Genomic DNA, 17250 nt, shown 5'->3' on the forward strand with positions numbered 1-17250 from the left:
TGCAAAAATTCACCTGCAAAAATTCACCTGCAAAAGTGATGAACTTTAATGACCCAAGCCAGAGCAATCAGCACCAGATCGAGTCGAGTGGCTCTCGGCCAATTAAATTACGCTGTTTGATCACATGACACCGTTAGCCAGCAGTTTGTCTCCTAAAAGAGAGCTGTTTAGAGGTGAGTGATTAAGTTTTTCTCCTAAATAGAGATCATTACAGAACGCCTAGTCCTACTTAAAATCCCATTTATTATTTTTTTATTTTTTTTATCATCTACTCGAACTAAGGAAAATGTTTGACTAACTCAAAGACAATTTCCACGCCTCCCATGCCTGTCTGCAGAAGCAGTTTTGAATTTAGGAGCGCCAAGATGGCAGCGGCAAACCCTGGCGGCTCTCCGGTGAGTATATATATTTTTTTATCTTCAAGTTTGTCTTTTGAAACCTTAATTTTATTTAAATCCGTTGCTCACGTATAAAGTACACAGACGGGGTCTTTGCTCAACTCGTCTGAGGCGTGTCTCACTAAGCGCTACATGCTAGCATCCTGCTAACCGAGCTACCCTTTACATGCTGTGCTTTAGAAAATAGGATACTCGTTAAAAAAATACTCCGCAGATATTGATAGATAGACGAACACTGCAAATATAATGTTGGAAACGAGAACGGCCTTTGGTGAAGGGGTAAAATACACCATGAATAAAGCCATAGAGTGAATGGCTGCCATGGTTGCAGAACAGCCTGATTTAATGACAAGAATGGGGAAGAGTGAGGTGAAGTGAACCAAAGCCACAAAACACGGTCAGACAAGGCGGCAAAAGGGCAGTGATCTGTCCGTCAGTATGAAGTTGGTGTGTGCTTTGGTGAACAAAAACTCCAGACCGGTAGCAGGAAGATGGGAGACTCGTGTTTCACTGGAATAGTGGTGAATTAAAACATCCTTTGTTGGGGACATTTCGGTGTAAATGCATCCATACAGGCAAGACAGAGGCAGACCAGACAGTGAAGAAAACAAGGCAAACATTAGAAATATTAAAACGGAAATATAGGATTGAGTTGAGGCCCTTGCAGGCTACCCACAATTTCCCCAAACTGAGCCACCCATTAAGAAATTCATTCTCACTGTTTCATAAACAAAAGGGATTAAATTTGACAATATCAAATTTAATTTTCTGACCTTTTCATAAATGAAACACGCTTCCAGGCAATCTGTTTTCGTTTTTTTTTTCATCCATTCAGAGTATTCGTTGGGAACACTGAACTCAATAATCATTTCCAGCTTTCTTCATTAAGTTTTGGTTTGGCTTTGTTCTCAAAAACATTTAAATAAAACAGATAAAATAGAAAATAAAGCTTTTTCTCTTGCGAGCTCAATTTTTACTGTGCTATTAAAACAAAAGATGTAAGAAAATAATAAATAAAATCCTAACCAGAAAATCAAAATACTGCAACAAATGGCATGAATTAAAAAATATACTTTTTTCAAAGAACCATAAGGAAATATGATAAAATAAACATTGGAATCTTATAGCCTAAGAATATTCAGTTAACGTAACTAACCTTGTGTTTTTAACTCACTTTTTGTTGGTGATTTAAAAATTACAAAAATAATTCTACTTTTTCCTCTCCTTTAGGATCTTCTCCTACATCATATTCTTCTGAGACTGCGTTCACGTTTAGAACATTGTCTTGAACACCTTTCCCCTGGATCTGGACTTTTTAGATTTCATTTGCACCCAGGAACTAGTTTTTCTACAAGCTTTGTCTGGTCAAGTTCAGGTTTGCCCTGTCCTCTTAGATGCATTATGTAGTTTACATACTCTGATAAACAGAGAAAAGGATAAAATGAATCTACATAGTGCTGTCATTCAGTTTGAGTGGGGACCTACTGGGCGACTAAGAATGGCTCTTTCCCTCCATCATCTTAACAGTCTTCTGGAACTGAACTTGTCCATCCCAGCCATTGCTAAAATTTTGGGAATGTCAAGAAGCACAGTATTCCGACGCATGAATGAGTTCAATCTTTCAGTCAAAGCACTCTATAGCAGCCTGTCAGATGAAGAGTTGGACCAATGCATTACAGACATAAAATCCAGGCAGCCTCACGCTGGATACCGGATGGTGAAAGCACTTCTTCAGGCCAGAGGACAGTACCAAAGGGTTAGAAGTTCTATGCACCGTGTTGACACAGCTGGTGTTGTGTCAAGGATGTTTTCCTTGGGATGCATTGCTCGACGTGCTTATTCCGTCCCAGGACCACAGTCTCTAATGCATATTGACACAAATCACAAACTGATACGGTAAATTATTTGATCTTTTGAAGTGAAAGATATTCCTGAGAATTTTTTCATCTGCAAATGTTCAGAACTGTATTTTGTTATCTTACTCGTTACTATATTTGCATCTGGACATACATAAATTACATCTTGCATTGCTTACATTTAAACACTTCAAAGTGATAATTCAAAAACTGATAAAAAAAACATTTTGTTTTCCCCATTCAGCTATAACATTGTGATCTTTGGAGGTATTGATGGCTTTTCTCGTAAGGTAAGTTTAGTTTAGTAAGTAAATCAAATGTAATATTTACATGGAAGTTTCCCATTGTTCTTTTTCCTATAAAGATTATGTATCTCGGTGCTGCTTCCAACAATCTGGCATCAACAACACTGGCATTCTTCCAAAAATCAATCGAGAAGTTTGGTTTTCCTCTCAGGTAATAAGTGATGCATTTTATTATGGGTTAGGTATTTTCTTACATACCTTTTGTAAGACTACATTTGGATATTTCATTAAAAGTTGTTTAAGATGATTCTAACTTGCCTCAATATATATATCTCTAATTTCAAATGATCGTTATGGTGACTTGGGGATATTTAAGAATAAAAAAAAATTAATTCAACACCTTTACCAAACACTGCTGTTATGTAATTGGATACAAGGGGTGAGATAGTAATATTTTGCCTCCTTGGCTGTAACTCCCTGACATTACAAGGGTAATCATTTTATGATGTCGGGTTCAGTGTTACACCATGATTTCAAATTCAATATCATCATCAATAAGAATTAGTATTATCATTTCAGAGTTGTAGGTAACCACTTTTAAATGCCATAGACTACTTATTTGTTTAATTTGATGTAAATATTTTTGCAAAAATATTCTAAAAATTGTCTCCTTACACAGATCATAATGATACAAGATGGCACTTGCGTAATTTCCAACAAATACAATAAATCTAAGTAATTACTACTAACCTGTGAAATCCTGAAAAATGTTTTAACAGCTGTGTTAAATTAAACTTCATACTGACACATGCTGGAAAGTGCATTCATGAGACAATTTTTCTGATGCATTCAAGAGCAGTAGCAATGAAAGATTTTAAGGATTCTTTTACAATTTGTTTTTCAAACTTTGCTTAAGGCATATACTGTTCTTTATTATCAGATCTAAGTTTGTTTAAAGCTTCGAATGTTTTGGGGTACGATTCTTTGTTTTCAGGGTTCGTGGCGACCACGGAGGGGAAAATGTGGAGGTTGCACGGCTGATGTTTACTGTTCGTGGCACAGGAAGAGGCAGTTTCATTTCAGGAAAGAGTGTGCACAATCAAAGGTTTGTTCTCATAAAATACTGTCCACCTCAAATGTTTCTGACATAAGATGGAAGGTGTTGCATCTTTATTTCCATTATTTAAAAATACATACATTTAAAGGGTATAGTTTTATGAAAGTTTTACAGTAAAATGTCTTTAGAGAACAGTGCCCTATCCAGCATGATATACTTTCTGATATCTATCAGGTGTTCTTTTTTTTTTTTTTTTTTTTTTGGCAGTTTTTGTTGTTTTTTCTTTCAATTTCCATTACTTACCCCTCAAGGAAGAACATATTGGACAGGTCCTACAAACCCCAAAGAGCCTTCAGGAATGTGCCCTATTTTTTAGTTATTCACGCACCTTTTCCAGTCTGTTCCTTCCTTCCATGAATGTTCATTCTGTGTTAATGGTCTGGTTGTCATCTCATGTTGCCACTGATCATTACAACCCTTTTGGCACCTTTTAAGTGATATGCCTGGGTCCTTCCTACATGCCCTGATAATGTATTATTACTGTTGTCATGCACACATTTCATGTAGGGTTAGAAACAAGCAGGGAATTTGTCATACACACCAAGAAAAGCCATACCTAATTAAATATTTTTTATATATTATTTCAGAATAGAGCGACTGTGGAGAGACCTCTGGGTGGCCGTTACATGCATTTACTACGATGTTCTTCACAACCTTGAGGAAGAGGGCCTTCTTGACATTTCAAATGTTGCACACCTCTTTTGCTGCCATTACGTCTTTCTTCCTCGACTGGAGGATGATTTGAATACATTTTGCAGTGGATGGGACAACCATCCACTGCGAACAGAAAACAACATGAGTCCCAACCAGCTGTGGGAGTTGGGTCACAGATATCACCCTGTTCCTGTTCCAGAAAACACACAGGTAAAGGTGCACATTTTTAGTACTCTGATTCCTATATACAATTATTCTTTCCTAATTTTGCTTGTTCGTTGCAGGGCTTCCAGATTCCAGACATTGACTGGGAGGACAGTGGCCTATCTTGCCATAACCATTCAAGCATTGTTGTTCCGAACACTGACTGTCCATTGACAGAAGAACAAATGACAACTTTACAGGGCGTTGTTAATCCAAGAGCGGCATCCCAGTCCTTTGGTGCGGACATGTACATTATGGCTGTTCAGTTTTGTCAGCAATTCATTTAGAATAGGAAAGCTACATACAGTTGCAGGAAAAAGTTTGTGTATCTTGTTGAATTTCATTAATTTCTGCACAATTTGGTCATGAAATGTAATCGGATCTTCATCACGGACATCTGGACAATCAGTCTGCTTAAACTAAACCAACTCAAAGAATTTTCAAGGATTTTTTTCATTAACATAATTGTGTATAAGCAGTTCTGATTATTGTGACTTTGGTCATGAAATGGGATCTGATCTTCAAATTGTGCTGAAATCTGAGATTACACAGGGTTCACCAACTGTTTCAAGCTATAAACTTCGCTATAAGTAACAATTTTTAGTAAAGCTTCGTAATGTAAACACTGAAGAATTAGGAGAGAGGGAACTTAAAAATATTGATTCACTCAGAAAACTAAATAGAAACTGCTTGTCAGTTTGAATGTTATGTTGTAAAGCAATATTTGACTGAAGGCTGATGGTTGGAATGTTTCAAAATTAAAACAGCAATGTAAGTCAATCTTGTCCTTTTATTTTGATCAAGATGCATGCAAGATGTCATTGACAAGGTAAACTTCAAGACATTAACAGTTTTAAAAACTACTTAAAGGCATTTTCAACCGAGAACTGAACCAAGAACCAATGTTGCCTGCACAGAGTAAATGGCATCAGAGAGGCCCAGTAGATGTGAACATTTATATTCCAAATCTTAAACAGAGACTTGTACACCACTACCTTGCATTATGGGAATGACTCAAATGAGTCCAAACCCTGAGTGGCAGGTTTCAGAGCAGGCAATGAGGTCTTCCTTAAAAGTTAAATAGTCCTTGTAGTGGTATGGAATGCGCAAGGTCTCATAGCAGGTGGCAGCAGTTGGATGTCTGCCATCCACTAGCTCCACTGTGAGACTTTTTGGCACAATCTCCCATCCAGTCCAGAATTTTAGGACATTTGTCAGCTCACTTGGTGTTGCTGTGAAGAAAAAAGAGGTTTAACAACCTTGAAAAAAATCCAACCAATATATTTTTAACATTACAATAATATTGGTATTCTACGGAGCCCCGCAGGGGACACGGGAGAAAAAAAAAATTAAGACGGACTTTTGCGAGATCTCGCAAAAACAAACTCGGGATCAAGCAAAAGTATTGCGAGATCTCGCAAAAGTCCGTCTTAATTTTTTTTTCTCCCATGTCCCCTGCGGGGCTCCGTAGTATTCCCCTCCTGCAAAATGGCAAACCTACCATTTAGAATAAAATGCCTCATGTAGCCTGTGATTCGGCATTTATTTTGAAGAGGACAGTCATCATCTTCATCTTCTGGCCACACGATCCGCTGAAGAAGGACCTGTAACAGAACAAAGTATACCCTTAAAAATACTGCTGCACATTTTTCAGATTTCCATGGATTTTGTCTCTTCTTGTTTTGGGGAGTTCCCTTCCCTATAGCCATATTTTATCTAATTAGTCACACCTGTTCTTAGCTCACTATCACCCACTTAGCCTTATGGTCCATGACTTGATTTCTTGAATAAATTTCTATAATAATCCATGTTTTGTGCTTTTTGTGTTCACTTGGATCCCCAAACCTCTACATAGTTTTGACTGTATCTTAAAAGAAGAAACTGTCTCAAACAAAAAATGAAAATAGAAATTAAAATTTTTTTTTTTAATTCAAACAACAGTAATGGCTAAATATATAATTAGAAAATGTGTATTACCAAATAATTACTAATGTATTTTAGTCATTATGTCTTTTTCAAATCTACAAAATCGTTTTCTATATGTAAATCATGCTTTTCGAGCAGTTTTATTTTTACAGGACTAAAGAAAAACTGCTGTAAAGATGTATGGTCCACAAGAATATGTTCATTTTTAGTATTTGTGCATTTTATTTGTAAAAATGAATACAGCTTTGTTATGGTAAGCTTATTATTTGATACATAATTCTTGGTAAATGCCAAATTAAAATTGCAATTTTTTCACTTTGTAGAATGACTCAAGTCTTCATAGTTTGCTTTGGACTACATTTTCTACAACGCACAGTAAAATGTTATTAATGAATACAGTATTTAGGAACACAAAATTTACCTCAGGATTCACAGCAGCCAACTCTTGTGGAAAGAGTAAGGGCACCGTGTCAGGTCGCTGGGTCAGCAGGGTCCACATATGGGTTTCTTTAAGTCCCCTTCTCAGCTGTTTTATCGACCTCGTCACTCTTCCAATGACCTAAGGAAAAACGTTAACTAAACAGTAACACAGAAATATTTTACTTACTTTTCAATTCACTCACAGAATGGAGTAATAATTTCTCAAACAGCCATCTCCTGTTGTTCTCTGTCAAGGGGGGGAGGTCCCATGCATATGCCAGATCCTGAACACGTTTTCTCTCTTCATCCGACAGCTTGGATTGCCCTTCAAGCTGTAACCCATAAGACAGTAATTCAGACAGAAACAAGAACTATAAATTCCTAATTCCTCATACATAAAATTTTTTTAAAAAGACAAGTTTAAAGTCTCAGACCATGTCTCAATGGCAGAGTTTTTGATCTAGAACAATTTTAAAGGATTAGTCTAGGTTAGACATGTTTATAACTCATACGGGGCAATGTATAAACGTTCCCTCATTTAAACATAAAAACCTACAAGCTGAATTGTCCCTCTCAGGTCTAGATCTGGACAGTCCTCGGGTGTAACGGTGGCAGTTTCAGGACTACCACCAAGTAGGACATGCACAACGGCTGGGCTAAGTCCAGATAGGCATGGGCCTCCATGAAGAAAGGAGTGCCCTACCATCCTCCCTGCCATAAGGAACATATCACTCTCCACAAGAAAGTGAGCTGCTGATGGTATGTAATGGCCTGGCTCTCCCTCAAAAAGTGGAGTAACATTAGAGTTTGCTATGAGATAAATGAAAAGAAAGGAAAAAAAAAGAAGATTACTTACACACAATACAGAGGTTTTCACAAAATAAAGAGACAATTAACTTGTGAAAAGTTATACAATATAATGATCATCAAACATAGGTACGGTCAACCAAAACAAACTAACTAAAATTGATGCAAAAACCAGACATCAGCTTCTCCATGCATGTTGATAAGAAAAAACGTATTACTCCTTGTCCGATAGCTGTATCCCCTGTTAGATCACCAAAATAAAATAATGAATACAAATAATTATTTCAAGATATATTTATGTATCATTTTCAGAAAATTTACCCTCAAGCCTGCACTCCAAGGGACGTGCCCATTCAACATTGGGTCTCTTGTAGAATGAGATGAGGGCCATGTCCTGATCAGCTACACTTTGTCTGATGTCCATTGTGAGACGTAATGGGCTCTCCATTTCATGCATGTCCAAAGCATTCTTTGCACATTCATATATGGCCTTTGAAGAGTCCAAAACAGTTAACCAGCCTAAAAGATATATATATAATTGGATATAGTCTGTATATCAAGTTCTATCTAGATACTATTACAAAAAGATTGTTTTATCCTTTGAAGGATTGTCTAAAGTAGTTTGAATATGAGGCTATTGAATGGATACAAACGAATGGTTTGATTTCCGGGAATTGTTCACATTAGCTGTTGATTGTTACTAATCAACACCTTCCTTACATAACCTGTGACTAAATGATTGACCTACCATCCCTGACTTCACAAGTAGTTCCAGATGGTCCTGGCATATCTGCTAGCCCTTCCTCAATTATTGTATCTTCATGCCCCTTTTCATTTCGTGAGCTACTATCAAAATATGTTGTTAAATTTCATTCAAGGCTTAAATCCAATGACAATAAAAATTGCAATTTTTGTTGCTAAATACCTTTCTCCACATGAAGAGGCATGCAGCTCAATGAGGTCAGAGTGAAACATATCTGTGCAGACAGGACACTGCTGCAATGGTGCTGTTGTGCAATAAATTTTAAAGGACAAAGTTTAATTTTTTTAACATTTAATTTTTCCTTCTAGCTAGCTCTTAACACTTTATGTTTTTGGGTAATATGTTAGTATGAAATTGTCAAAAAAACCTACATTCCTTTTCTGTAGGTTCCTCACCATCTAAATTCACCACAGTACTTTCACTAGGAGTTTCCAAAGGAGGACAGGATTTTAGGTGTTCTGACAGAAGTTGCAGTGGAACACCTATGCCACACTTCTGGCATTTTGCTTTTGGCATGCATCTGAAGGACTCATCGCTTAGTGGTACAGGGTCATTGCTAAGTTCCTCTTGAATAGGAGCAATATATACATTTTTACCCCCACGACTGGCAGCCTTTAGGATTGTCCCTGTATAGCCAATATCAGCTGGAGGAACCAGAGAGAGTTTTCGGCTTCCCCAACCACCTGTATAAAAGCAAATTGCAGCAGATTATTCTGATCATGAAATATATCCAATGCCTCAAGAAAAGTGAAAAAGAAAAGTATCTTCAAAACTACTCAGAATTAGGAATTCACAACATGCGGTGAAAAGGAACTTGTCTTAAAAGTACTTATTAAACAGCAGGATCAGTTTCTAGTTTAATTACACAGTGCAGAATTCATACACACCCCCAGGTTTGAACAGCAGCCAGCCACCTGTTACCTCCTTCAGTTTGGGAAACAAATCATTCAGGGCGTCCCTTAACTGAAAGCAATAATACAAATACAATCTCTGAGTCCAAATAAATTACACATTTAACATTAATTATACCCCTGTATATACTAAGAAACGGTAAAAGAACCATGCATTTACAGTGCAAACTGGATATAATAAAAAAATCTTTTTCAATCCAAAATTTACAGTTACATTTTCATGATTAATGATGAATATCCAATAATAATATTATTTTTTGTAAATGCCACCTGTGACTTGCAGTGATGGTCACCTTCAATAACACTTTTATTAAGCGAAAACTTCTCAGTTTTGATCAGTGAATAAAAAGAATAAGTTTATACCTCTTCATGTGTTGTGCTCTCATCAAGATGTGCTGTTCTTTGACCCATCCCTGCCTGTGTGTGGATATATTTTTCATGTTCTGTTGGGGTCTTCTCCATTTGTTTTGGGAGCAAATAAAATACCACTTCAAGAGGTTTAGGCTTCTTAGCAGGCACCAGAGATGTAGCAGGGAATTGCCTTTTCCCCTTTCCTCTTGAGAAAATACCAGGAAAAGACCTGTCCCAAACATTTTAACAAAATTATTTAAAAGCGACTATTATGAAATGCTTTTTTAGTTTGTTTATACAAATTCAACACAGCACTAACACTGCAGTATACACAGAAACACGGAAATATAAAAATAATAATAATAATAATAATAATAATAATAATAATAATAGCAGCACCCGAAAAACACAAACATTCAAAAATAAACCAAAACATCAGAACTCAAAATACTGGGTCGAAACGAGCCAGATCCGTGACAGACTCAGAACTACCAAAAGTATATTTTTATGTGATTGACTGTTGTTGTAATTCAAGCCCTGAGTGTAGAGCAGGTAAGATATAAAGTTCCATCCTAAATTCCATGCTCATGCTGAGTGTTTAGTTTATGACTTTTTCACCTGGTCATTTCTTGCTGAAGGGATGGTCTTTCAGGGTTGACCAAGCTGGTACCCTGGCCACCTTGACTCTGTTCTCTGCAAGAAATAAAATCATATTCTCATGTGTGTGTGTGTGTGTATATATATATATATATGTATATATATATATATACACATATATATACACACACACACACATATATATATATGTATATATATATGTGTGTATATATATATATATATATATATATATATATATATATATATATATATATATATATATGCAAAGGTGTACTCTCAGTGGCAAGGGAACAGGGTCCAGTAACCATCACAGTGGCAGATATCCAAGAAAGGGTCTCCAGTATGAAGAGTTGGACAGCACCAGGGCCCGACATGGTTCACGCCTACTGGCTGAAGAAGCTGACTGCACTCCACGAGCGTCTGGCAGCACAAATGAACCAGCTGCTAGTTAACGAGAGACACCCGGAATGGCTAACTGAAGGCCGGACGGTCCTGATCCCCAAGGACCCCAAGAAGGGACCGGTCCCCTCCAACTACCGACCAATAACCTGCCTCAGTACTACATGGAAGCTCCTGTCAGGCATCATATCGGCTAAGATGAACAGGCACATGGGTCAATACATGAGCGGGACACAGAAAGGAATTGGCAAGAATACCAGAGGCGCAAAACACCAGCTACTGGTAGACAGAACAATCAGCCGAGACTGCAAGACCAGACTGACCAACCTGTGCACTGCCTGGATTGATTACAAGAAGGCCTATGACTCAATGCCCCACAGCTGGATACTGGAATGCCTAGAATTGTACAAGATCAATGGGACCCTAAGAGCCTTCATCAGGAACTCAATGGGGATGTGGCGTACAACACTAGAGGCCAACTCCAAGCCCATAGCACAAGTCACCATCAAGTGCGGGATCTACCAAGGAGATGCTCTGTCCCCACTGCTGTTCTGCATAGGCCTGAACCCCCTCAGTGAGATCATTAACAAGACTGGCTACGGATACCGACTACAGAACGGAGCAGTTGTCAGCCACCTCCTGTACATGGATGACATCAAGCTGTATGCCAAGAGTGAACGAGACATCGATTCACTGATCCACACTACCAGGCTATACAGCAATGACATTGGAATGTCGTTCGGACTGGAGAAGTGTAGTCGGATGGTAACAAAGAGAGGGAAGGTAGTCAGAACTGAGGGGATTGAACTACCAGAAGGCAACATTGCAGACATAGAGGACAGTTACAAGTACTTGGGGATCCCACAGGCGAATGGGAACCATGAAGAGGCCGCTAGAAAAGCTGCAACCACCAAGTACCTGCAGAGGGTCAGGCAAGTCCTGAGGAGTCAGCTGAATGGTAAGAACAAGATCCGGGCCATCAACACGTACGCCCTGCCCGTGATCAGGTACCCTGCTGGGGTAATAGGCTGGCCAAAGGAGGAGATAGAAGCCACTGACATAAAGACAAGAAAGCTCCTTACCATGCATGGAGGGTTTCACCCCAAATCCAGCACCCTGAGGCTGTACGCTAAGCGGAAGGAAGGGGGCCGGGGACTGGTGAGTGTCAGCACCACAGTCCAGGATGAGACAACGAACATCCAAGAATACATTAGGAAGATGGCCCCAACTGACCGAGTGCTCAGTGAATACCTCAGGCAGCAGAAACCCAAGAAAGAGGAGGGAGACGAGGAACCATCATGGAAGGACAGGCCCCTGCACGGTATGTACCACCGGCAGATAGAGGAGGTGGCTGATATCCAGAAATCCTACCAGTGGCTGGACAAAGCTGGACTGAAAGACAGCACAGAGGCACTAATCATGGCAGCACAAGAACAAGCTCTGAGCACAAGATCCATAGAGGCTGGGGTCTATCACACCAGGCAAGACCCCAGGTGCAGGCTGTGTAAAGATGCCCCAGAGACAATCCAGCACATAACAGCAGGGTGCAAGATGCTAGCAGGCAAGGCATACATGGAACGCCATAACCAAGTGGCCGGCATAGTGTACAGGAACATCTGTGCCGAGTATAACCTGGAAGTCCCAAGGTCAAAATGGGAGATGCCCCCAAGGGTGGTGGAGAATGACCGAGCTAAGATCCTGTGGGACTTCCAGATACAGACGGACAAAATGGTGGTGGCTAACCAACCGGACATAGTGGTGGTAGACAAACAGAAGAAGATGGCCGTAGTGATCGATGTAGCGGTTCCGAATGACAGCAATATCAGGAAGAAGGAACACGAGAAGCTGGAGAAATACCAAGGGCTCAGAGAAGAGCTCGAGAGGATGTGGAGGGTGAAGGTAACGGTGGTCCCCGTGGTAATCGGAGCACTAGGTGCGGTGACTCCCAAGCTAGGCGAGTGGCTCCAGCAGATCCCGGGAATAACATCGGAGATCTCTGTCCAGAAGAGCGCAGTCCTGGGAACAGCTAAGATACTGCGCAGGACCCTCAAGCTCCCAGGCCTCTGGTAGAGGACCCGAGCTTGAAGGATAAACCGCCCGCAGGGGCGTGCTGGGTGTTTTTTTTTTTTATCTCAATTTAGTTGAATGTAGGATTGACTCATAAGTCTTGCTAAAGTACCTTGTATTCTGATTCATCGCAGCAGCAACAGCAGGAGTTTGGTTGGATGATGTAAGCAACTGCAGCAAGTGTCTTGCTGACCGAATAATTTCATCCTGCATAATCTGAAACGAACACATAAAGACAGAAACAATTTATAAATTAATGTTCGATAAAATCTAAGAATGTATCATTTATTAGATAACAATATGAATATGTCTAACAAAAAACTTGTGTGGAGCGAAGTTACATTCAATCAAGATGGTCTGGCATGCTACAACTTTATAGTTGTTAAATTCTGGGTACAAGTATACATACCCATCTTGTACATGTTTATTATTATTATAATTATTATTATCCTACCCAATTACATGTTTCTTTTAATCAGAGTATGCTGTTTTAATGACTTTACAATATCATTTACATTGCGTTCCTTACATTTTCCCAAATTGTATGTTATATTAATCCTATATTTCCGTTTTAATATTTCTAATGTTTGCCTTGTTTTCTTCACTGTCTGGTCTGCCTCTGTCTTGCCTGTATGGATGCATTTACACCGAAATGTCCCCAACAAAGGATGTTTTAATTCACCACTATTCCAGTGAAACACGAGTCTCCCATCTTCCTGCTACCGGTCTGGAGTTTTTGTTCACCAAAGCACACACCAACTTCATACTGACGGACAGATCACTGCCCTTTTGCCGCCTTGTCTGACCGTGTTTTGTGGCTTTGGTTCACTTCACCTCACTCTTCCCCATTCTTGTCATTAAATCAGGCTGTTCTGCAACCATGGCAGCCATTCACTCTATGGCTTTATTCATGGTGTATTTTACCCCTTCACCAAAGGCCGTTCTCGTTTCCAACATTATATTTGCAGTGTTCGTCTATCTATCAATATCTGCGGAGTATTTTTTTAACGAGTATCCTATTTTCTAAAGCACAGCATGTAAAGGGTAGCTCGGTTAGCAGGATGCTAGCATGTAGCGCTTAGTGAGACACGCCTCAGACGAGTTGAGCAAAGACCCCGTCTGTGTACTTTATACGTGAGCAACGGATTTAAATAAAATTAAGGTTTCAAAAGACAAACTTGAAGATAAAAAAATATATATACTCACCGGAGAGCCGCCAGGGTTTGCCGCTGCCATCTTGGCGCTCCTAAATTCAAAACTGCTTCTGCAGACAGGCATGGGAGGCGTGGAAATTGTCTTTGAGTTAGTCAAACATTTTCCTTAGTTCGAGTAGATGATAAAAAAAATAAAAAAATAATAAATGGGATTTTAAGTAGGACTAGGCGTTCTGTAATGATCTCTATTTAGGAGAAAAACTTAATCACTCACCTCTAAACAGCTCTCTTTTAGGAGACAAACTGCTGGCTAACGGTGTCATGTGATCAAACAGCGTAATTTAATTGGCCGAGAGCCACTCGACTCGATCTGGTGCTGATTGCTCTGGCTTGGGTCATTAAAGTTCATCACTTTTGCAGTTGAATTTTTGCAGGTGAATTTTTGCAGGTGAATTTTTTTCAGGTGAATTTTTTTCAGGTGAATTTTTGCAGGTGAATTTTTGGCAGGTGAATTTTTGCAGGTGAATTTTTTGCAGGTGAATTTTTGCAGGTGAATTTTTTGCAGGTGAATTTTTGCAGGTGAATTTTTGCAGGTGAATATTTTTGCAGGGAAATTTGGAGGATAAAAATTCAGTGTCATAAATTCAATGTCTAAAAATACTTGAATTCTGATGATACTATATTTCTTCCATACAAGGTGCGTTCCCTTCACTTCCTTCCCCTGTTTTTTCACCAGTTCTTTGTGTTCGTAATGTTCAAATTTTGCAGTTAGTGGTCTTAGATCTTTAATTTTTGGTGGACTCCGTAAAAAAAGATCTGAGCGACTGTCATAAAGGCCTAATGTTTGTTCAGGACTGTAAGTAGTATTTTTACTAAACTGCTTTTATTCTGTAATTCTTTAGCTAGGAACTCAATGAGTATAATCCTCACTCATTGGTGTTCAGTGGTGTTCAACGGCAATCCTGGGCATTTAGACGAGGCATTGATTTGTTGAGCACAGATGGTCATGCCACTTGTTAATTAAAGTATTCCAGTTTGTCCAATTTGTTAGATTTAAGAAATGGTCCAAAAAAAGGAAAAGACTTATGTCCTTAGCTCAGTAGTTCAGTCCTAAAGTGTTGTTTGTTTCCAGCAACAGCACTGTCGTTTCGGGCCACATCATACCTTTTTAAAACTGCTACTTCAGAGATGACGAACTTAGTGGAAAACTTGGAAAATCTACATTACTGCTATAACTTGGTCAGCATCAGGAACACAGATGGATTTCTACCATGGACAATTTGTCATGCTGATGCTTTGTACTGCGTTGTGTCAGGTGCCTCCTGTGTCAGGTAAGGTGTTCTGTAACACTCTAGCTGGGAATATGTTGGCTGCTGACAGATTACGGCTATGTTTAACAGATATGCAAAGTCCTCCTATGGACATTCAAGGGGAGAGACAAACAGTAACACACTTTGCAGGGTTAACCACCAGGAGACCTGGCTTTGCCTCCTGTTGGGACCTTTGTGTTCTGCACTTTGTTTATTTTTTCTCCCTTGCTTTTCACTTTCAGTTCTTTGAGTTGTTGATTGTTAGTTTTAGCCACTAAAAGCTACTTACTTGTATTCTCACCCAAACCTAACAAAGTAGTTTTTAGTGTCTCATGTCACAACCCAACAGCTGGATTTCCTTTTGTCCTGTTGTTCAGTGATGGTGGCAGCACACTGTGCCAGTGCTCAATGAAAGGCCTCAGAGCTCAGTTTCTATACCTTTCTTGGACTTTGGTTACTTTTTGGTTTGAGTTTTTACACTAAATAAACTGGATACACCATTTTTTTTCATCCAAGCACTCATTAACACACTGTACTGGTTTGTTTAAGTTATTTCCTTGTTTCTTTTATTTTAATTTTAATTTTAATTAGCATTTTTCTGCATCTCACTTCCCATTATAGCCATGAGGCCCAATCTGTGACACTTACAGTAACCAGGTAACAGCTTTAAATAAAAATCAAACAAATGATATATATTGGTTTGATACAACTTATGCCTCAATCACCCCTCAAACCTCTAAATGTGAACTTTTTCTTCCCTTTTAACCAGACGAGCAGACTGATGAAAAATTATGTTCAAGGTCACAAATAAAATTGGAAGATTTGTGATGAGGTACGTAAAGAAACATAAAAATAATAAATAAGTGGTGAATATATCACCACCACGAGACAGTTGCTGATGCAGTGCAGAGAAAAATCTTTTTATGCATTTTTATGCTTTAAAGATGTCCCGAACAACAGTAACCCTGCTCACTGACAAATACGGCGGTGTTAGCAGTGACTGATTGCTTGACGCAGTACCCACTGATGGCCCTGGTATTTTATACTTGGACAGCAGTGACCTAAGCTGACGCAGCAAGGTTTTTACAAAAACATTGATAAAGAAATCTATGGAGTCATATTATATCTGTGCAGAGTGACATTAACCTCCTAGGACATGGCGTCCACATATGTGGACATCACATTTTTGGTTATTTAGACCCAAATATATCCACTTACGAGGACATTATACTGCTACTGTTCTATCGAAATTTTAAACGAATATCCTCATATGTGGCTCTCATTTTTCTTAGAAACAAAAATTGGGTAAAAAAAAATAATCTGGTAATTCTTTGTTTTTACATTCATCAGGCCCCAATATGCCCAAATATCAAAGAAAAATTAAAAATACATGCTGTGGAAGAGTTCAGGTCTTAGGAGGTTAAACATTGGTTAGTATGCCAATCCCAAAATGACAACCCTGCTCCTGCTGGGACCTCCAGGTACACACGAATTAGCAAAACATTATAGGTGTTGCAGAACATCATAGAAGCTACAGTTTGCTGTGGTTTCTGGGATATGTTAGGTGATCATCAACATTCTGCTTGTGCAGTGTCAGACGAACGGAAAAACTGGCAAACAGCCTGAAAGACTTGACAAACAAAACTGTTATGGTAAGATGAGAAGGTCAAAGTGTCTGTGAATTGGGAGAGCTTGTGATGCACCAGTGCTAAGAGCCACCACACCCGCCAACAGACCTGTTTTCCCAGGTTTTGTCATTATTCCAAGGCCATGATTCCATTTTAGTTCTTCTGGGAAACCTATGTAATTATGTAAATGCGTAAGCCTCAACCTTAAGTAACATGTATTCATAAGTTTGGGAAACTTGCTGAAGCTACGCACATGGACAGAGTGTCTGAAACACCAAATGCAAAGAGAAGCAAATGGTGCAGCGTGATGCCATCTCCCAAACTCCTTACTGCCACCCAAAGAAAAATAATACGTTAAAATTTTATTAAAAATTCATTAAATTATCTAAACTTTGGCGGCTCCAAGTGTGAGTGCACTGTTT

The 17250-nt window shown here is 39.0% G+C and overlaps 2 protein-coding genes across 3 annotated transcripts; one reads left to right on the top strand and one right to left on the bottom strand.

Annotated features, from left to right (window-relative positions):
• The first annotated feature begins 2148 nt into the window (after window positions 1-2148).
• Window positions 2149-4792, top strand: LOC308408576 (uncharacterized protein). Its single transcript, XM_080900903.1, has 6 exons — window positions 2149-2294; window positions 2499-2544; window positions 2619-2710; window positions 3494-3604; window positions 4204-4480; window positions 4555-4792. The coding sequence occupies exons 1-6, from the start codon at window positions 2167-2169 to the stop codon at window positions 4759-4761; spliced, it is 861 nt and encodes a 286-aa protein (XP_080757029.1). The 5' UTR covers window positions 2149-2166; the 3' UTR covers window positions 4762-4792.
• Window positions 4793-5340: 548 nt separating this feature from the next.
• LOC308408639 (uncharacterized protein) lies at window positions 5341-14233 on the bottom strand. Of its 2 annotated transcripts, XM_080901005.1 has the most exons (15): window positions 14165-14233; window positions 13943-14000; window positions 12849-12952; window positions 10271-10345; window positions 9665-9881; window positions 9278-9353; window positions 8987-9073; window positions 8553-8634; window positions 8376-8473; window positions 7949-8146; window positions 7377-7630; window positions 7024-7152; window positions 6822-6959; window positions 5976-6078; window positions 5341-5706 (listed from the first exon to the last, which is right to left on the bottom strand). In XM_080901005.1, the coding sequence occupies exons 2-15, from the start codon at window positions 13970-13972 to the stop codon at window positions 5489-5491; spliced, it is 1809 nt and encodes a 602-aa protein (XP_080757131.1). In that variant the 5' UTR covers window positions 13973-14000; window positions 14165-14233; the 3' UTR covers window positions 5341-5488. The 2 variants fall into 2 exon arrangements, with proteins under 2 accessions (XP_080757131.1, XP_080757132.1); XM_080901006.1 differs by lacking the exons at window positions 8376-8473; window positions 8553-8634; window positions 14165-14233 and having other exon boundaries at window positions 13943-14042.
• Between the last annotated feature and the right edge of the window lie 3017 nt (window positions 14234-17250).

Source organism: Rhamphochromis sp. 'chilingali' (genome assembly GCF_963969265.1).
Source record: "Rhamphochromis sp. 'chilingali' genome assembly, chromosome: 13".
NCBI lineage: Eukaryota > Metazoa > Chordata > Actinopteri > Cichliformes > Cichlidae > Rhamphochromis > Rhamphochromis sp. 'chilingali'.